The 22,596-nt window shown below is 34.7% G+C and overlaps 1 protein-coding gene across 7 annotated transcripts in view; it reads right to left on the bottom strand.

Annotated features, from left to right (window-relative positions):
- Positions 1-22,596, bottom strand: part of LOC113395304 (syntaxin-binding protein 5) — a 244,771-nt gene that overhangs the window by 34,923 nt on the left and 187,252 nt on the right. For 6 of the 7 annotated variants that reach the window (XM_064216222.1, XM_064216223.1, XM_026632874.2 and 3 more), the window contains exons 3-5: positions 15,444-15,626; positions 13,705-13,746; positions 8,417-8,551 (exon numbers count right to left, since the gene is read on the bottom strand). In XM_064216222.1, the coding sequence (XP_064072292.1) occupies positions 8,417-8,551; positions 13,705-13,746; positions 15,444-15,626 (360 nt within the window). The remainder of the gene's footprint in view (positions 1-8,416; positions 8,552-13,704; positions 13,747-15,443; positions 15,627-22,596) is intronic. The other variant, XM_064216220.1, reaches the window with a different exon arrangement.

Genomic DNA, 22,596 nt, shown 5'->3' with positions numbered 1-22,596 from the left:
TGGAACCAGCTTTCGCCGGCGGTTTTTCCGAACCGATACCACTTAGGAACCTTCAAAAAAAGAGCGTACTCCTTCCTAAAAGGTCGGCAATGCACCTGCAACCCCCCTGGTGTTGCAGATGTCCATGGGCGGTGGTAATCACTTTCTATCAGGTGAGCCTCCTGCTCGTTTGCCCCCTATAACATTAAAAAAAAAATAGCGGTTTGTATTATCTAATGACTGAAAAACTGTGAATAAATATATACTGTAATATATTTAGTATCAGAATTGCACCCGTGCGAAGCCGGCGCGGGTCGCTAGTTTAAATATAAAAGTGTTTTTAATCAATTTGTTACGACACGGCTCGACGTGTAACTGAATTTGAACGTGTAATACCATTTGTAATAAATATTTCAAACTGTTTAATCCCCGTGTGATAGATTGAAAAATAATCCAACATCGGATATCGGTGACCGGTACAGCTCGTCCAGCCGACGCGCCGGCGGCTGGTATTTTGACATGTTACTAACAGACTGCTGATTGCAACGGCGTGTGTATGGACCTGGAATATTTGATATTTAATCAAAATATATTTTAATCAGGAACGCTGAATTGTATTTTACAAAATCCAATTAAATTTAAAATTATTTCTGTTACCCGAAATATAAATTTTGAATTATAAAATACTTTTCATCAACGTCCTTACGTAGTAGAGCTTTGTGCAAGCTCATTTGGGTAGGTGGCACCCACTCATTATATATTGTGTACTACCAAACAGCAACACTTTTTATTGTTGTGTTCCGGTTTGAAGAGCGAGTGAGCCAGTTTAACTACAGGCACAAGGGACGTGACAAGGTAAGGGATGGTTAATATTTCTTACCATCAGTTGGATCAACCGCCGTAATTTTTATAAAATACTTTACATACCATTTCTATTAAGCATACTTCTCAAAATTATACTGGCTAACTCAGAATACAAAAATCAGAACACAATAATATTAAATATTGCTGTTAGACGGTGGAATTTAATATGGGGGTGGTATTTACCCAGACGCACTCACAAATCCAAATAAGACTAACAAAAAAGCAACTTACACTGATCACACAGATAATTTTTTGCCCGCGAGGAAAACAAATCACAGATAATTTAAAGACATAATGTTGGAATATTTAACGGTCACGATAAAATCACGACGATAGAGTAAAAATGGCATTACGAAAGTTGTTTAAAATGGCAAAAAGAACCTTGGGAGTTGGGCGACGAGTGTTTACAAGCGCTTTGAATGGAATCTATTGCGAGCGCGCGGCGCTAAATATAAAGAGAGCTTAATAGCAAGAAAGTTGCTGGAGCTTTTCATTTATATTAGAACCATTTTTTCACATCGACACGTTATAGACGTGAGATTAGATGCTGTAATTAATGATTAAACTTACGTTATGATATAATTCCGGCATTTAATGGCGTTGCAATGTTTGCGCGTGTCTAAGTGGGTTAAAGTCTTCTCTGTAGGAAATGACATAAGAAAACAAAACTAACTTCTTTACTTCTCCAGCTAGAATACTGTATTTTATATTTAAAACTTATATAAAAGCCAACGATGAAATAAAATACAAACTAAGGTTGCGTTGTAAATATATAAACTTATAACGGCAAGTTTCCGACTCCGTGAAGTCCTGCATCCTTTCTGGGGCGAGGTATTCGATTCTTAAATAATGTACCGTCGATATTTTTAACTTTTTAAATTCGTAACATTGAATTTTAATAATTATTAAAATTAAATAATTATAAATATTAATAATGCGTTAGACATGATTATATTATACTTTACGCCTCGCGAAGAAAGCGAGACAGCTAGATATTTGTGTTTTTTTCTCCTTCATGGTGTATAGTTTATGTTAAGAAAATTCTATCGATTTTCACTAAATATTTCATTTCACTAGAAAGCGCGAGGTTTTCGACCCTGCTCGCCCGATGTTTATGGCAGTTTCCGCTATAAAATGTAACACAAAAACGTTTATCACACCGACCGTATTAAATACGCGCTCACATCTCGGGCCCGATCATTTCGCAGGACGTTAAAAGAATCGCACATTGACGAATTTCATGGACCATTATTTCTTTTGAAGTTGTACTTATTTTGGCGCGCTATGAAAACATTAGGCGATTGAAGTTTAGTTACATGATGAAGTTTCTCACTAAACAATAAATAATCTCAATAATAATAATAATTTTAATTTTAATTCTTACGTTAAAAATTAATTTTATAATATTAACTTTTTTTAAATGATATAAAACGTCACAGAAGTGTCATTTCGTTAAAATCCGTGCCGTTAACCCATTTCTCACTTCCCATGTATCGGTATTGCTAGCCTAATACATCATTTTGGTATTTTCTTTGAATTTAAATAATAAATTAAATTACATTTATTTTATCAGTGCAGTGAAATAATTATTACAATTAGATTTTATTATCTAATTCGTTTGTTGTGTTTTTTGGAAGTCATTTTGCATCGTTTCAGATTCATTTATTAGCTGTAATCCAATTTAAAGGTTAGTGTTTGTATGGAAATGTCGGATATATTTTCGGCTTTTATTAAATTAAATAATTATTCCATAATTATTTCCTTGATTTAAATATGGATGTAATTCCTATTTAATTTAGGGTATTTTTGGTAGTGATACTGGCCACACTTTCTAAACCTTTCAAAGTTTCAAGAACTTTCGATTTCGCTTTTTTTACATTTTTATATTATCAGTTTAACACCGAATTCAAACTTCAAATTCGATATACTGTATATATCGAATATTTTAATAATGGAGTTTTGAAGTTTGATAAAACTTTTAAAAACATTTTTCTACCGACCTATAAAAATTTGATTTTTGACCCATTGGAATGATTCTCCGGAGTTGAAATCGTCATTTAAAGTAAGCAGGACATTAAACCTCCAGAAGGTAAATTATTGCTTACATCCCTTGTTAAACGTATTTATCTCTTGGTTATTTACTTGATTATTGAACTTGTATATTTCGTATTGCAGGAGGTTTTTTTTACCCACCACATGGATTTGAAATATTAAGTGTGGACGGCTGCAGTTTCCTGGTTGAGTGTGTCCACATAGCTGCTGGTGCAACTCCAAGGATGGCATGCCTGTTCCCTTAGATATAAACAAATCCACGTGTAACTGGAAATTTGGTGATGTACCCACTTTAATTTTTTATACAAACTTAGTTACACCGGCCTGGCGAACGGTGTACTAAATAACTAAATATACAATCTTTGAATCGTCAGTGGCGCCTAAATTTTAATATATTTAATAAGATAAATTACAATGCATTGAATTTTCAAACATTCCTTTTATCTGAGTCCAGCTGGCATATTTTTAAATTATCTATAGTACAAAAGCCGTAACTAAATTAAGTAACTAAACTTATTGTAAGATCTGCAAATTTAATTTCTTACCATTAAATAGATATATAACCAAAACTGTTTTCTTCAAATCTATATCCACAGTAAAAAGGTAACATAATAAGCAGATTATTATTTTATTTCAGAGTAATTGTTTATATGCAATTAAAATAATTTTAATGACGCCCAAGTAGTATAAGTTCTCGCGTGTAAGTACATAATTTAATTCATAATAAATTCGTCACTAAACACCTATTTCCCGATGTAAACTGACCCTTATCATCAGCACTTGATAATGTACAGTCGACCATGTGTGGGCAAACTCAGGTGCACTCTATCTCTTACGATAATAATAAGATGATACGACAGTCAGCACGCGTGGAAAAAATTTAGCAGCGATATAAGGACGTACGCACTCGCGTGAGGGGATTATCCTCACAGACAAACCTAGAAACTTTTCGATCCTGGTTTTGTATATATATATATTTATTTGCGTGTCGCTTATATGACTGGACATGTATGTGTATATTTAAATGTATACTATAGTGTTTTGTGCAAATAAACTATTATGTTTATTCGATGTAGTTTACAACTTTAAAGACGTATCACTTTGAATGTTACCCAGATCAGATATTAATTTTAAGTGCTTAGTGATAAGTTGACGGTGTAACATTTTCAATAAATAAAAAATAAAAATTATTATAATTATAAAAATAAATTATAGTAGAACATACATACACGGATTTCATAACTACTAGTTTTCTCCTGCAACTTCGCCCGTGTTGAAGGGCCGTTGGCTTTAGGTATAAAAAGCCTATCTCCTTCCTAGGGGTTCAAGTTTGCTCCATATCAAATATCATCAAATTCAGTTGAATGGTTCAGCCGTGAAAATAGACGGACAAACAGAGTCACTTTCTAATTTATAATATTATTACAGAGATTTTACATATTGACACTTTAAAACGTACACAGAAATAAGTTGCTTTTATGTAGTTTAATATCAAGCAAACTTTGGCCCTAGAGCAGAACTATCAGTAGCGTGCAGTTCGTTTTATAAATCAGAAGTCGAGGTGACACTGCGCTATAGCGCAGTTAGCGCGGCCCTATTGCCTCCGTAACTCAGCCGGTATCTGATAAAGTTGAAAAACTTGGCGAATATATGGAATGAATGTCCTCAGTGTGGTGTCCGTCATTCTTATCAGATTGTAGTTTTAGTGTACCAGCGGTCTGACACACGGCATTCTACGTTACATAAAGCTCTGTGATATGTCTGAGTCAATGCTACGGAATAGGGAAGATAGTATTCACTGATTAATCACGAAATTTCAGAAACTGTAACACCTACAAATTTTAAATTTGGCAGATAACCTACCTGGTACCTTTTAAGGTGTTCCTATAAGGCGAAGTTTCATAAAATTCGGTCTTAACAGATTTTAAAGGCGGTAAACGGGGGTTGGAAGATTGTGTTTAATAAATATATAAAAAATGGTAGTTTCGGCTAGTATTGTATAATAGCATGAAATATACTATTTTTTACAATATTGCCTATTTGATCGTGCAAACGGTTTTGATGTTCGATCTATATCAAGTTATCTCGGTTAAGAATCATTCATGGAAATATATTAATTTACACACATAGTATATGGTACTAGCACAACAGGTTAAAATCTATACTGACAACATTTGGATATGATGTCTTAAATAAACGTACTTTATTATTCGTATGTCTTACACCTGAGTGCCCATCTCCTCCTTCCATGCGGACGAAGCCGCAAGTTCAAACTAGTACATATATAATTTGATATGTTGGCTTATATATTATGTCAACGTAAAGTTATAAATATAATCTATCTCGAGACTGTTAACTGCTAACAAATTAACACATCGTTTTTCGGTGAAATTATATCGAAGTGAATATCAGTTAAATTAAAAAAAAAACACTTACCCAACTATTTATCAATCCTCTTTGTATTAAAAATACCTTGAGTTATCTTATTGCGTATAATAAAGTTTTACTTTCATAATATATTTCTATGCATAAGTTGATCACTATCATTGAATTCAACAAGAAGCAATTCAGCCGATGCTCCTCGGAGCAGGAAGCCGTTTCCCATCCTTTCAAAATCCGCGTAATAATAAAAGGGCAGTCGAAGAACCATCGTAACTTTGCCTTTAAAAGTTAAAAACAGAATTGTAAAGGTAAAGTATTTGCTACCGTCTCTCCGCCGAGCCCTGCTTAATGAAAGCCTCCCTGGGCAACCATTGTGAAAAAGCTCATATATTTTTTAAAAAAATCTTTTTAATTTTGTTTACAATATCATAATATTTTACTGAACTTTTTTGAAATAAAAATGAATCACCTCGGTCTACGCGTGACTGTTTACAAAAGGTAACGAGTATTTAACGATCAAATCAGACCATACAAAAAACACATACCTATTGTTATTATATATCCTGCCGGAAAATCAAAGATACTTTAGTAAGGATAGGATATAGGATAGGAAAATCACGCAACCTATGACGTAGGAGCTAAAGAACCATTGAGGCATAAATTTAACGAAATCAAGGTATTTTAGATCACCTCCTAGATATATCTTTTTGATATTGATTATATGTAAATAAGTTATATTGACAAAACCCGCTCTTTCGCCGGTTCTTCTCAGGTCAGCTTTCTTTTCCGAAGCGGGTAGTGTTTAATTTGACAATCAATAAGTAAGTGTAATGCTTCCATATTGAATAGAGGAATTTGATCAGATTTATCTATTTACTAGCTAATTGCTCACGGGGTGTCGTGTGGAATGTTACGAAGTGCTTTAAATAATTAAAATGTCTACAGCTAAGACCACACATGACACATTAGGCCTGTCTGTTTGCATGTTGTTTTTGCACCAGAGAATAGAATTACACCCATAGAATTTCAACATTTAAATCGTCCCTTTGTTCAGCCCCCGAGATGCTGTCTCAGGTTAAATTTATCTCACGTGAAAACATCCTGAATTTCGTTAGTAAATCTCAAATGAAATCTATTATCAACGAGGGTCGAGTGTCACCGATTCTGTCCGGATCTCGTCGGTTAAGATGGCGTGAATGCGACGGGTAATTGATTCTGTCGCCGGTTAGCCGGCTTTTGTGTTGAAGTAACCGGTTCATGGCTCAGATTTCTCGGTTATCCGGTGAAGTGAATAAACAAGGGTGTGGAGATTAAATTTTCATTGCAATTAAAACGAGGCGCGATACTGCGTTCGAAGCGTTGCTTTATTTGGAGCTATTTGTCTTCTTGAAGTCATTTTTAACTGGAATTTCAGAACGAGAATGTTTTGTTACGTACAAGTGATATGTGTAGAGGTTCTTCTTCTATTTTATTTTTTTTATTCTTCGCCGATTATTCGAAAACGGCTCGATTAGGACGTTTTGCTGTTATTGTTTTAGCTAGTTCGTTGTTCAGAAAACAGAGGTAAGGAATCGCGTTAAAGTATGCTTTTCATGATGGTAATATCTCAACATCTTGTCAACGGATTTATATGATATAAGCAATAAGAATTTGTAAATTATTTCTTCCGGCTCATTCTCGGAACGTATTCGTTACACCTTTATTTAATTCCGAACGAACGTATGAGGGTATGTTTACAGATAAGAGGCAACGCAACTTCAACCTAATTAGATCACTTACAAAGGCCCTCGACGCGAACAGCCTGTACAGGTAATCTCACGTTGTGTTAAAACAGATGTCTAAAAGTCCTTTTATATGTAAATTTCATTATTTACGAAGGAACGAGATATCAAATAAACGTAAAATGTTTATTTTGTTGTTTTATTTCAGGCTCGTTTGTAGCGCCTCGCCTTTTTGTAATTAAAGCCGTTTACGCTTTTTTGTAATTGTGTTCAAACTTGATTAAATTATATTTACACAATATTTCACAAGATTTTATAAATTGTGATTGTTTTCGTAATTAGCATCAAACGAAGAATTACGTCAGTATTTTTAATACAGATGATAATTAAACGCAATAAAAATACGACTGCAATAATCTTGTTTATATTTCGTTACGATAATAGTTTATCGTTTAGTTATTTGTATAATAAAAGTACATTTATCGATCGTATTTTAAAAAGTAGCACCGTGTAGGTATTTTTCCTAGATCGGTAGGCGGACGGGCGCATGGCCACCGATGTGTTCAACACTTTTTAACCATTTCTTACATAATCAACGCGCCACCAACCTCGGAAACTAAGATGTTATCGCCCTTGTGCCTGTAGTTACACTGGGTTAGTGAACCAAACCCAACCCAAACCGTAATACACAAATACTAGGTACCACTGCTTGATATTATTTTTTATTTAGTTGCCCATGTCATTTTTTACATTTTGGCGTTTTAAAAAACATCAGCAGATCTTCGCTGACCTTCGCGCTAGTCGTCTTCTTGGAAGAACTGGCCCACGCTGACTTTAAATACTTTTTTTTAAAATATTTATTATATGATATAAATTACGACAAGTGTTTTTATATATATTTACATTTGGTCCGACATTTTAAAACTTTACTGCAAACCAGCGGGATATATGATGTGTTTGTTTACCCTGATGGGCTTGTACAGAGTCCTATCACCACATGAAAAAGTATTTTATTGTACTTTAAGTTATATGACAATATAACAGATGCTCCTATTGCGCTCGAAATTCGATAATAATAATTTTGTATCACCGAAACTCCTTATCATAAATAACATAACCTGTATGCTCAGTGATGTATGGCGGCTCAAATAGCCGGCTGCAGGCTGCCCGTAGCTGATAATTAATACTTTACATTTTATGATCTCGTTTAAATGACGTCAGAGTTAAGTTATTATATATACGAGAGTTAGGCTGTTTCCATACGACATTGTGTGCTTTTGATCCTGCCATTGCGTCGTCTGAGAAAATCCTTAGGACGCGTAAAGTGTATGACCACAGATGGATTGAAGATCCATACGAATGCCAGCAATGACCCGTTCGTTCATCGCTTTGTCTATTAATAAAATAAAAATACTCACACTTCGATGGCTTTGTTCCAGTTGATGACGTAGCCGCTCAGCGCGAACGTTTCGATGTTCACCACGTGGACGTTCCCGCGCTCCGTGCCCACGTGGATCCATTTCGATTGAAGAGGTAAATGGAGGCAGGTTATCCTGATGACAATTTACAGATAAATCATTTAAGGGTTTATTTAAGGTTATCGATTTTGTTACAAGGGTATCTAGTTAAGACAGGAGGGGTAGAGGAAGTGACGCAAACGATCAGTCTCGTAAATAACAGGCAGTATGAGCTACAGGGGTTGTTATTGCATAATTTAAATAATATAATTCCATATAATATTTTCAGATATCGTAACGACTCTCTAATAAACCGTACTTTTTTTGGTAGAATTGACGCTTCGAATTTAATTTCCGTAGTCTTCGAGGGTATCGAAACGCTCTAAGAATTACCTTCCCACACGTTGCGGCATTTCTGCGCAATGTACTCTTAACCTATTTTTTAAAGTAATTACTAAAAGATCTCTATAGCGGAGTGCAGCATTGTGCAATGCTAAAGAAAAAAAAAATATAACAGTTCTTATTCCCTCGTTGAAACACAATAGTCCCATTAGGTTAACAATATTGTGTCACGCGGGACAGGGCTGCGTCGTCGGTCGGGTTGTCGTCGAGAAACAGCTGTGATGGGAAAAGCATTAAAGGTATTCTATTCGACCTTTCTCAAATAAGGGGCTGTTTCGTGTCAAAGTAAACGTCTGTTATCTCTGGACGGCAAAGAAATTACATTTAAAAATTATATAGCTATGTATAATATAGCGATTGAACTTTTTCACATATGGAGGAGTTTCATACACTATAAGCTATCGAGGCTTCAGTTCATAAATAAAATTGAATACAATTATTCGAACAAATAATTTTCACGTGATTAAGGAATAATTACGTTATTTCCATTGAAATTGGTCAATTATTTCCTAAATCAATACAATATAATACACACTCTCTGCTTTCTGTTTGAATTTTGTAAAGCATTTGTAGTTACGTAACATATACATTAAAAAAACATATATACAAAGATTGTAATCGTAACTTTATTATTATGTTATTTATTAAAGTATGTGTGTTATTTATTAATTATTATGTTATTTACAAAGCGAAAGATACGTTATATAAGGGTTTCAATCGATCAAAGGCCGAGACGAAAAAGGTATTACTACAAATAGCTCGGGAAATCTTGAACGTAAACAGCCAATCAGACGGATTGAGCGAAGCTGTCACCGTCTCTGATAACATCAGACAAGATTGAAATATGAACTTTGACTTTGAAGGTAAAGGACCTTTCGAAATTTAAATTATTATTGAACTAGCTGCCGGGAAACAAATTTACTTTGAACATTGCTTAACGTTATCAAACCGAGCATGACGTTTTAATTAACTATTAAAATAAAATACATGCAATATTATCAAATTAATAGCAATATTGAATCCCTTGCGTTGTTGATTACATTTAGCGTTCTACTGAATACGTGGCGCAGGGTACAAGATGAAAACAGTTTTTAAAATTTGGTATTATATACAACCCACTAGAATTTATCCTAGTTGTAACAGTTGTCATTTGCGTAAAAGATATAGAAGTTGTGGTACAGAGCCATCTAGCGGCGAGTTGCAACAATGTGCATAGTATACAAACCTCAAGTATGTATACACCATGGGGCCGGTCCTGACCCTACGGGTCAAAAGATAATGCGGTAGCCGAGGCTACCGGTGAGGAATTGCCCGGGTGAGGAGGGAACCTCGAGGCCGCACCAGCTGACTAAGGTCAGCAGGACGACCACTTCTCTCTCTCTCAAGGATATATTATGTTAAGTTTTATGTTTGTTTTAAGGTCAGCCAACCATCTGACTGAACTATAATATTATAAATACTTAAATTCTGTTTGTTTGTATGTAATCGCCTTTTATTTTTTCATTGGATTTTTTTCCATTAGAAAGCCACATCATTCCTGACTGAAATACGGTATAGGTCTGTGCGAAGCCGGGGCATTTCATTAGTTTTTAAATAAATAAATCATTGTAATCATTACTGCGAATATTTTTCGATGATCTATAGGTACTATACAGAAAATAGATACAAAACTTCCATTAAAACTCAGTTTACACCATAAAATTGACCTAAAATTGAATGATATTCTAGATATATTGAAGCTGAAACTCCCCCTCACCTCACGACTGGAACTATTGGACGTAACACAAAATATGTGACGGTATCAATTCGAAATAGGTTTGAATAAAATCAATTTAAAATATACAATGTATGTAAACTTTACACGGGTATTACTGCACGGACTCTATCGCTGAAGCGATTTAACGCGCTTTGGAAAATAGATTATCAAATGAGCTCCATAAAATTAGACGATTCATAAAAAGGAGAGTTTTCCGATATGGATGTAAGAAATTATCATTTATTTCACAATTAATTGTGCGACAAAAATATTATTACTTAGTTTGGAGTGTTGAAATTGGATTATATACAGATGATATCATAAGATCAAAAAAAACATAAGGACATTTATAAGGAGCACCAGAAATAGTCTCGTCCCGCTTATGTATTACATTAATATAGATGAGAATATATACATGTACATATATTGTACATTAAAAATGGGGGCACTTTCAGTTTCTTCCACCAGCTCGTGCTGGAGCGGCGTTGAGGTTCTTCCACTGCAAATCACTTACTGCTTAATAATTTGTTGCGCATTTCCGTTGTAAGGGAATAATGAGCCATGTTAAGGTGGCTTAAATATATTCGTAATATGCTTTTCATAGTAACGAGCGCGTCGCGTGTCGGCCTCACATTATACTGAGAGTCAAATTGTCTTGATTTTATAAAAGTAACGCAACGATTATTATCGTTTCCAACATATTTGTTTTAAGGATATTTGAATGTCAACTTGACCATAGTGACGTTATGTCGTGAAAATATTTATCATTTGCACTTCGAAATTTAATTTACGCTTGAAAAGCCGCGACACTGCAAACATTGTTAAAGCATATTGAAATAAATTGGAAATATATGAGATAGAGGAAGCTGAATGGTATACAATTAACAGACGTACAAAGCGAAGTTTCAAAGCCACTTCGCTGAACGGAATTAAAAATACCACCTTCTGAAAGGATAGCGGCGGCCAGCGGCAGGTGCGAACTCATTCATCCGGGGAAATCTTTTTAAATGATTCCCCGCAGTAATTGCGCTTTGAAAACTGGACTTTGTTAAACCAATTTTATCCATGAAAAAGCAATCAGAGCCCTCTTGTGTACGACGAGCGCGTATACAGCAATAACGCTGGACATCAAAATCGGAACCAATGAAATTGCAACCCCGGACGCATTATGCCTCAGCAATAAACATAAATGAAGGTAAGGGGCTAATTAGTACATCGGTTGACGTAAAATTAACTAACTTAAGCAACAAAAGTCACTCGTTACATTAATTGAAATGAAACATTCGGCTAGAATTAGGCACGTTCCGTCATTATATTCATCAATTCATCAGAAATAACTATTTGTTATTCGATCGGGAATCCTCAATAATGTGAACAGTTATAAACTCGATGAAAGTATTTTCATAAAAGCCATCGGGACGTGCATTTGAAAAAAGATTTAATAGACCCACAAGCGCTGTACGCGCGCATTAACTTTTACGATATTTATTTTGCATACTAAACGTATGTTTCGAGGGCAATATGCTGACTTTCAGCTTTGTTTCGGCGTAGGCGTAATTTCAGCAAGCTTACACCCTATTACAGGCATAACCCCTATTTTATGATCGTCGAGTGACATACAGACGTTATCTGCAGAAAAGCAAAAAGTCATTTTTAAGCCTGACGTAAAAACGGCGATAAGTTTACGTCACATTAGTTGGTAATGGAAGCGCTCGAGTGCTCTGCTTAGGGAAATGAGCCCTACAAATGGCGCTGTATGTCGGCTTAAATTACAATTTACGTTGTGCAAATTCTAGCGAAATTTCTTCAACTAAATAGCCATTTGTAATTTGTTTTATTTTTATTAGAATTTATGGTCTCGGCCTATGCATTAATAACTGTCTTGGAATATTAGTGCCTTCGGAATGTATTGAAGTTGCATCAGAACATTTTACTTCTACAACGGTATATATAGGACGTATTATACTTTCATTATTGTTATTTTAGGATGCCGGGTGTGCAAAGAGCAACCGGCTCGGCGAAAAGAAAAAATCATTCGTCAATACACCGACTATAAGGGGAACTAAAATGTGTTGTATTGTACGCGTAACTACATCCATTCGTCTTCTAAACCAAAATACAGCAACATTGACCATTGATGTGTCCCAGTTGACTTACAGTGTTTCTAGAATTATTAGTAAATGTGTGGTATCGTCCCAAATCGTCTGAATAAGCCCGAGCACAGGTAAATATTATTTATATCTAAAGTGCCGTAACACTACACGTTGATAAAACAAAGCAGTTCCTGTGATTAGTTCTGCCATTCCAGCTTAATTCAAACTAAGCACGTGCAATACAAGCGTTAAGCAGTTTGGGACGTGACCGAATTCAATCGTAATCCGTATATCCTAAATTGACCTTTAATCCTAAATGAGTAGGTGTCAGAATTCCTTTGACTGAAAACAACCGTGGAAGGATACCGATTGCCGTCGACCCTTTGAATGGGTTTCATGCAAACGCATTGTCCTGTATATTGGATATTGGAAATGTGTTTTGAAAATACGAGTGAATGGCATCATAAATGTTGATGTGAAATTTCTTTTAGAATACTTAGTACTTGCATAAAAAATTAATAAGTATACATTTTCCTAATAGCGGTTGTACAATTTAAATGAAGCCTTACAAACCTACTTATTGCCGAAAAGAAGATATAATCATAGCGGTCATATGTGTAGTTACTAAACGTTTTGTCTTCTTCTTCCCATTGACAAATTACTGGTGTGAGAAAGAGAACTTTTAAGAATCAGTATTGAGACCATTGTTTTATTTTGTTCTTAGTATATCCAGTATATTGAAAAGCGTTGTTTTTTCATTAATTAAAGAATCATGACATTCAAAATAATAAGGAAAATTAAGAAATGAATAAGGAAAATTGGATTTTAAACAGAATAAAATATAAAGGGGTTTGGTCGACTTGCTTACTGTGTTACATAAAGCTCAGCCGAAGTAGCTAGCCATGCTAGTGGGAGTGTACGGGTGTACGGGTGGGGTGGTCTAGTCGTGCAACAAGACAAACGAACAGACGAACAACATCAAACTAACACTCACTCACCCCTTCAGTTCTTTAGTCTGTCGTGATAGTTTGATGTAATATCTGTAACAATGTGCAAACCACGCCTAGTAATGTGCTTTAGTTACAACACAACACACATCCATACATCCTGGCAATAATCTTTACACACACACACAGTTTGAAAACTAAAACTTTGACGAGTCGGTTGAGCTAGATACGTTTCGAATGAATCTGATCTGATTATTGCCACGGTATATCAATATGTAGGTCATATAAAGTGCACAAAAACGTCAGTGTTAACAAGTAACAGGTGTTTGTTGACGGAGAACAACAATTTCACCGGAACAATTTTCGGTTCTCAAGCGAAATGTATTGAAAGTGATACACTAGTCGACAGTCGGCAGTCGACTTATCTGTTTCTAAATTACTGGTACATACACGTGATACATGTTCGTCGTAATATACATTATTTATATTGTGATTGGAATTTCAGTGTAATTTACACTAAAACTATTAAAGCTTATTAAATGTTTAATTTGATTTGTGTTTGTTTAAATTAGCTTCAATTAGTTGATACAACAATTGAGTAGGAATCACATTCCGCAATCCTCAGCTGGCGCGTCGATTCCTGTTTACCTCGCTCGCTATTAATGGATGGGTTTCCAATGTTGATAATGACTGCTTCATTAGAGTAGCAATCTGAGAGCCAACGAACGATGGCAGAGACATTAAGAAATTTGATAGGTAACACGCTCAATATAGTCCCTTTTTTAAATACGTCAGTATATACGCTTGTTTCAATTTGAAAATTAATCAATTTCCATTTAAATGAGTTTTAAGTCTTTACAATATTGTATATTATAACATTTGACACTACTGTTATTAAACTAATAATCGAATCGGCACTTTGCTTGTAATGTTCATTAAATTTACTTCCAATACAGTTATTCGGAGAATTCTCAGACAATTGTCGTCAAGTTCTTCAATTTTCACATTTCCTCTCCGAAATAGATGCAAATATTTAAATCACTTACAGCGCTATTTTGTTGCAGGTTTGGCGCTAAGACGAATTTTTCATATCGTCTTTACTTGAATCTGACACTTCTCCATCCTTATCATCATGATTATTAATCAAGTACTGTGTCCGTTTCCGTTCGCTAATATTGATATTTAGTTGAGTGTCTTCGTAACATAAGTTATGGATTATTTTCATACAATAATAGTTAGATTTGAGTTAGTTGAATTTATGTTTAAGTTTTATTTTGTCAATGTTAGAAGTGCAATTTGCAAAATTAATCCTTTGATAGACATTGTCAATGAACGTCGGCTAGGAATAGTCCGCCACTGTCTCTTTGTGGGTTCTGGTCGTCGTTAATGGCAGTGTAATTCAAGTCCGTTGTGTTTTGCTCTGTTGTATGTAAATGATAATTTATTTAGATGAATGTGTCTGTTATTATTACTGTTTCATGTTGTATTAAAGTTCTGAATGTAGCTGCTTCAAGTTTTTTCATAAAAGCGACATTAAAAAATGATAATAAGCATTTGATCGATTTCTTCGTCAAATATATAAATTAAACATTTTTGAAAAAGTATTATTTTGTTTATTAAAAAATATATATAAATTAAAATATTGAAATAACATGCTGTCTTTAATAAAAAAGTAAGTAATTGTAAAATGAAGAGAAAAACAAAGAAATAGAAACGAGTAAAATGACACAAAAATCTTGTCATTTTGGCATTTAAAGTTATCAATATTAGTGAGACGTGAACACACTCACCGTTCTCTCTGGAATTTGAGCGATTGGACTCTTTGTGCTATCTTCTGCCTGAAGGTCCAGAGGTGGAGTTGGTCATCAGCGGTGGCTGTGACGAGAGCACCTTCGTTGATCAGGAACTTCACGTGTAGCACCGCCTCGCCGGCCTCGTGGCGCACGTGCGCGTCTACCCCGGGACCCCCTAGTCTGAGACTTGGTTCAGGAAAATATTCGAGAAGATAAACGTCATATAATAAATGAAATAAATTGAGTAATTCATACACAATATGTTTAACTTTTCACGAACCCATATAGTTCTCGTATCACATTTGCTTTGCTGAAATTCAAGACGAAATAATTGAAATACCAAACATTAATATTTGAAACATACGTCGGGGTTGTGTTTCATTCCAGGGCGGAGGGTTGCAAAGCGTTTGTTAGACATCCATTACTTTAATGTGGAGCCGGCGGGAGCGGGCCGCGGAGCTGCATGTCTTGTCAAGATTCGTTACACTCGCTCGGCGCGCGCTCCACTTGCAAACATTTGCAGGAGCAAAGTGCTTCGCAGTCAAAGGCATTTAGACTAAATTAAAACTATTTCATATTCTCTAAGAAATTAAACGTTTTCAAAAGCATCTCTCGAAATTGCAATCGTACGAATACGAGTTTCTCTTCCCATTTAGAATCTTGATGTTGATATGAACATAACGAAACTAAGCTCTTTTTAAAACACGAGCGCACCAACATAAGTATAACTCGGAATAAAAATCTTGTAAAGCGTCCTCTACGTTGAGTCCATTCGTGATTATATTTGCTATTAGATGTGTTTTAGAATGTAAATATTTGCAGTGACGAGTACAGAGGACGCGGTGGCTGTTTGTACGTTGCTCGAACGCTCGCAACCCTCCTCGTTGCCTGTTGTTTGAGGGGGGGGGGGGGGGGTGATGTTTGAAATGCAAAGCGAGGTCCAATTTTGAATTGTGTCGTTTTGCGGCGGAACGTGTCGGATTAACGGATTATTAATCGCTCTGTTAGCTGCGTTTTAGAATTCATAATTGTATTTTTACAAAAAGTTAAACATTGCGTAATGTGATGTTTAATTTATGTACTTTGTTCCTTATTTCACGCACAAAAATATTCATGTGTCCGATTTGAAAAGTGAGTGGGCCAGTGTAACGACAGGTACAAGGGACATCTTAGCTTCCACGATTGCAGGTGTTTGGCGATATAAGAAATGATTAATATATCTTACAGAGCCAATTTCTATGGACATTGGTGACTTATCAACAGCTAGCCCAGCTAGTCAGTTCGCACACCTATTTATAATTACGAGAAAAGAACCAACTTATTTGAAATGAGAATAAACCCGATGGGATATGTGGTCGGATGTATCAGATTTTTAGACTTTGATCTCTTTAGAATACAATATTTATGAAACCATGTATTATAAGGATTCGTTTTTCTTGCTCACTTTAACAAGAAAGGGAAAATTTATAATATAAACTCAAATTAAGCCATTCCAGAATTCTCATATGCCAGTTGGCCGCGACGGCTTGTCAACGACGGACCTAGCCTTAACGACTAACCTTAGTTCATAAACGCAAATTGAAATTAACAAGAAAATTAAAACTTTCAACTGAATATACAATTTATAATTACTGTTTTTATAAATATAATGAATCACATAAATTACTTGAACTAAACACTAAAACGTTTATATGTAAAATTACGCGTTACGCGTATGTTAAATCTTCGCCCAGGTTAAATAAGAATTGTACTTATACCCAGGGACTAACTCAAATATACACGAAGAAAATCAACGAATCGTCCCAACCGTTTAGGAGTTAAGTTACGTACACACGTACAGTAGATTTATACATATAAAGATTTAATGGCCCATTCGTAACAGTCACTATTATTAGTCTATAGCAATAGTGAAATACGACCGTTACTCGCTCAACTTAGTGATCTGTGAGTAACATAGCGTTATAAACTTAACGGTTAGTTTGATAATTAAAGTTTCATGTATTAGCGGTAACTTAGACATGATATCTATTATGTTTATTGGTAAGCTTTAGTATATAACTGGCGGTTAATGTGGCTTTACTTGAATTCAATGTGGACTATACAGGTTTGTTTTCAATAGATATAATTGATATCAGTTTCCCAGTTTATAGTATAAGTTTGAAAGGTGTAATTTTTTTTATAAACGGATTAATATAATAAAATATTCACAGGTATTGTTTAAATTTTTTCGTTAAGTTTAAATCAATAACATAAATGGCCCGCAGGACCAGGCTTCAGTAAGGTCGGTAGAACATATAACCCAAAATAATATTTTTAATTTATTGAGTTTTCTAATTATAAAAAGCTGTTTAGACAGTGTCACTATACGTTGTCTTCTAGGAATCAAAATCAAAATATTCTTTATTCAAGTTGACTCATAAAAGCACTTTTGAGTCGTCATGTCATAGTATTAAATTAAATTTAAAGCTGTCTGTCTATTAATCGGTTCGGAAATTAGATTCTACCGAGAAGAACCTGTAAGAAACCCAGTAATTACTCTTTACCAACATTGTTTGAATTGCAATGTCTATAAATCCGACTAAAAATATTCTTCATTTTGTCATTGAACTCAGGATATTTCAAAATTACCAGCAGTTTGCATTATTTCGAAACATTGCTACATACCATCGTATATGCCACGAAGGAAAATTATTGTCACGATACCCAGCGTCATAAACTCTTTAAAAATCATTTGTCAAGTTAAACAAACTTACTCTGTATAAATCGTAAAAGTTATTCTTGTCAAACTCAAGTTATATTATTAATTACAATTTCTAAACATACACGAGCGGTATGTGTTGCAAATTAATTTATAATCAAAACAAGAAAGGTCGTACATCAAACCGGGTCGGTGTTCCGAGTTACTAGAGAAGTTGTACAAAACTTCACAATGTTTAAAATGCATAGCGTAACTTGCCTCATTAAAACGAGAATGAATATTTTCGTGTTCAGTTAACGACGTCAGACGAAAGATGTGATCCGTACACACCGAGACTTTGTTCATACTTTACTTGTTATCAGGAACTTTGCACGAGGTACAAGGCTACCTAACGGAATTTATTGAACTTAAACGTGCAGACGAACTCATCAAAATTCATGGTTATTATATATATCTGTGGAAAACTAATCAAACAGTTAATCGGATCCTTCTCTAAAGTATTAAAAACTTCAGTAAAAGTTATTAACAAACGTATTTCATGAATATTCTAATCATTTAATTCTAGATTATTTTTTTTCCCAATCAAACTGACCGACCATAGACGCGATGCTAGTCAAGAGTGCTAGTGATTCTCTTCGTCTTTACGTCGATACGATGTCAAATAAAGTCCTGTCTAATCAGTCCTGAATGAAGACGAGTAGTAACTTGTATGAGTCACATCTGTACTCACACTGGTTCATTCACCGTACAAAATGTTTGACGATAGATTATATGATCAACGACCGAGACCGAACCAGTACCCAGGTGCTCTAGAAAACGATGTAATTAGCCGGACGTTCCTTGAGTCTATCTTTGTTTTATTTAATAAGTAACATTTGACTCTTTGTATTTTATAAAGCACACGAGAACAGTTTGGAGAGTTTCCAAATGCCTCATTAGTAGGTTTTTGATTCCACGAACAAATAGCTGTTTTGGAAACGAACGCTTTTGGCAATCAGCCCTCGTGCTCTGAATTACCTTCATCCGAAATAATTTTAAGGCAACTTCTAATTCTAATACCATTGGTCGGTCGAGTTTCTCCGGTTAGACGAGTCGCCGATACGAGTCGGAGTTCATTAGTATTCGTTAATGTGGTCGTTGGAAAGCACCAACTTCTCATTAGCGTTTTGCTTTATTTTAATCATTCTGATAGAAATTATAAAAAAAACACATAAGATGATTTTTATTAGTGCATGAGCCAGTGTCAGCCAGCACGTCGCCGACGGTTGGGTAAATTTCTTCCACTAAGGAGAAGAAAACATTAAAACGTAAACACCTTTTTACACGCACTACTCAAAGGTAATAACATCGTTTAAAGTCCTTCTCTTTTAGTAGATTTGTAATTAAAATAAATGAACCCATTCTCATCCTCTTATCTACTTCATATAATAAGAATATCTTGTGCACACGAAATAAATCATAAATCCCTTTATTTACCATTAGATGTGGATTTTTTAGTTAATCTATGACGAGATATGACAAAGTCGTCAAAACAATCGATAAACTCACAGAAAAAAAAGGTTGGTTGTTCAGACTCAAAGCCTGAATTGAACATTCTTTTTCAAGTCAACTAAATATAAATAAATACGAAATTGAATAAGAATGTTGAGTAATGTTGTACCTTTAAAATTATCAATTATAATATGATTTGGTTATACGAGAAGTTTCGCTACATTATACAGTAAAAAATTGTTTTGAATTTCAAAACGAATAAAATATCAACGATAATGGAGTCGGAATATTTCCATTTCGTTTGATATAATAAGATTCATAAAAGTATAAAACTCCATTTGCTTCGGTAATTGATGTAAACTCGCAAAAGGTTTTCAGCGGAACGGGCGTCGTTTTAAATGGTCGCAAAAGCCAAGTTAAAGGCAGTAAAACAAGAAAGAAAATACAAAAGCCTGAAGTTGCCCCATCGCGGGGCAGATTGGGTCGCGAAGGGACTGCCGCAATACTTGGATTGTTAGCCAAATGTTTGATGCTCGTCCCTTTACTGATTTGTCTTCAACTCCCTACGTAAAGGTAAAGGTACTTTAAATATAAAAGAAATCTTTGGTACAGTCGAACGACGACGAGGTGATTTTAATATTAATATTATTTACGATCCTCATTTACATACTATACTATAGAGCAAAAAAACTCTTATCTCGACGCGTAACTCCACTCCTGCGCAAACAAAAAACGACACTATCCGCGTATATAACTGAAAACACTTCTATAAATTCTACAAAATTGTAACAAAACATTAACCGACTTTATGTTTTCTTTAAATTCAAGGAAAAGGAAATATCAAAAAAGAGTTCTTGGACATAATTAAAAAAATTGAATTAATCAACTTTGAAGTCAAGAAAAATATGAAGGAACAATTTGTCTGCGTCGTGTCTGTAACGGACAAAACTAACCAAACAATATACAACTCGAGCGGTGTACAAGGAGCCACCGCAAAGTTTCACTAATCACCACCTGGTTTGTCACTGGAACAGCTCACTGAGTTCTTGGAGTACTTCCAGCTTCAAATCGAGACGAAAGTTAAAAGTTGACTATTAAGGTCAAAATCGACTTTCTAAGTATGTTTTCATTTTGATATCTATTTATTTATTGATAAACAACTGTTTCGTTCACCCACAACTGGTATAACAAAATTGAAGTAATATTTTTGGCAGTAGAATAAGTAAATGGCATTCAAGACACGCTAGATATAAATCTACCACATTTGATATTAAAATGTATCGTTTTTTTAGAATAATAGCAACGTCCATTTTAATTAATTACTAATATTCCTATTTACCCAATTAAGCTTAAAGTTTATAATAAGTGTGGGGGCGCCGCCCAAGGGATATATCCGTAATCCACTGTGCTAATGAAGATATTTTTATTTAAAACAAGAGGATATTAATTAAATATCCCTTTCTTCTGAAGAGGACGATTTCGCCAATCGGTGTTGCCATTAATATCAAGATACAATTTAATCGTATATTGTATGTAATATATACAAATATATGATCGACGTTAACAATGCAAATGTACTCGTATTGACGAGTATCATCAAATCGTATGTAGTTAAGAGGATTAGCAAATAGCTAATGATTTAACATGAGATGATTATTTGCTTGCAGTTTGCGATCTGTGTACGTAACATGTTAGTGCAACGGATTCGATTGTGTAAAACAGTAATCCCTTACTGAGAAATGTTTTATAGCGACTGTAGAGTTAATTGCAGTTTGTAGAGCTTCGTATACTTTTGAATAAAACATTACTGTTGATGTTCATCCACCATGTAACGTTTATTAGGAGCATCAATTCACCGCTTCTCAAAGTTAGACATCAATATGATTGTGCAACAAAGAATGCCAAGTATAAGGCTTACGTGACAGGTCGACGACTACGAAAACAAGGGAAAGGACGAAAGTGGACGATGTTTTACTAAAGATTAAAAACTTTGATTGTCCACAATCCACAGACTGGCCACACTATGAGAACAAACATAGAAAAATCGATAAACGATGAACGTTGAATCAATATGAATCGAATGGTCCTGAGAGTGGAAAAAACAAAAGGGACGTCAAATCAAACGATGGGAAAACCAAACAAAAGGTCGGAGAAGCCTATATCGTGACAGAGATGAATGGCAGAAACTAGGGAAGGCCTATGTTAAAAGAGAACCTCACCAACAAACTGGTTGCTAAAGAATTTTACATACTATAAACGAGAACTGAGTGACGTGGTCAAGGAAGTGACATCACCTTTCAGACGTAGTAAAAGTAAGGGGCGTCCATCTTGGGTTGTCACGGTGGTAACAAATTAGTGACTGTCAGAGTATTCCTAATGAATTTCATAATACTTTGTTGGTATATAAGTGAAACTGTATATAAATGAAATGTTTCAGTTAATGGTCGATTATACTTATATTAATCAAATGTATTAATTTAGCTTTTAAATAATAGTGTTATGAGTATTTAAGTCAGCTAATAAAGGCTTTTATTATTATTATTGTTTGCGTGTAAAATTAAATTCGCACACGGTTGTTGTGCAAAAATGCATAATTTAATATATATTAACCAACAAAAAAACCGTCGAAGTTAGATATTTTATTTCTGAGTTAATTAAATTGACCTTTCTGCAGTATGATTTAAATAGCTGGCTTGGATTTCTTGACGTGGGCCTGAACTTCAAAGGCTGTCAGCACACGTGAAAAGCTTTGCATGTGTGCATGAGTGTCAATGCATATATTTAAGAGAACGACCCGTGCGTTGCGACTGCGGAATATTACAAAACACCAATAGGGCGAAACGTTACTATTGAAAAACCCTATTTCTAAGTATTAAGTGTATTTATCTAGCAATAATGTCTTCGAATATATTTTATAATTCATAAGGCAGACTTATAATTCATAAGGCAGACTTTTAAATG

The sequence above is a fragment of the Vanessa tameamea genome, chromosome 11 (assembly GCF_037043105.1).
Source record: "Vanessa tameamea isolate UH-Manoa-2023 chromosome 11, ilVanTame1 primary haplotype, whole genome shotgun sequence".
Taxonomy (NCBI): Eukaryota; Metazoa; Arthropoda; class Insecta; order Lepidoptera; family Nymphalidae; genus Vanessa; species Vanessa tameamea.
The sequence above is the reverse complement of the archived record's forward strand: the minus strand, read 5'-3'. Positions and strand labels throughout refer to the sequence as shown.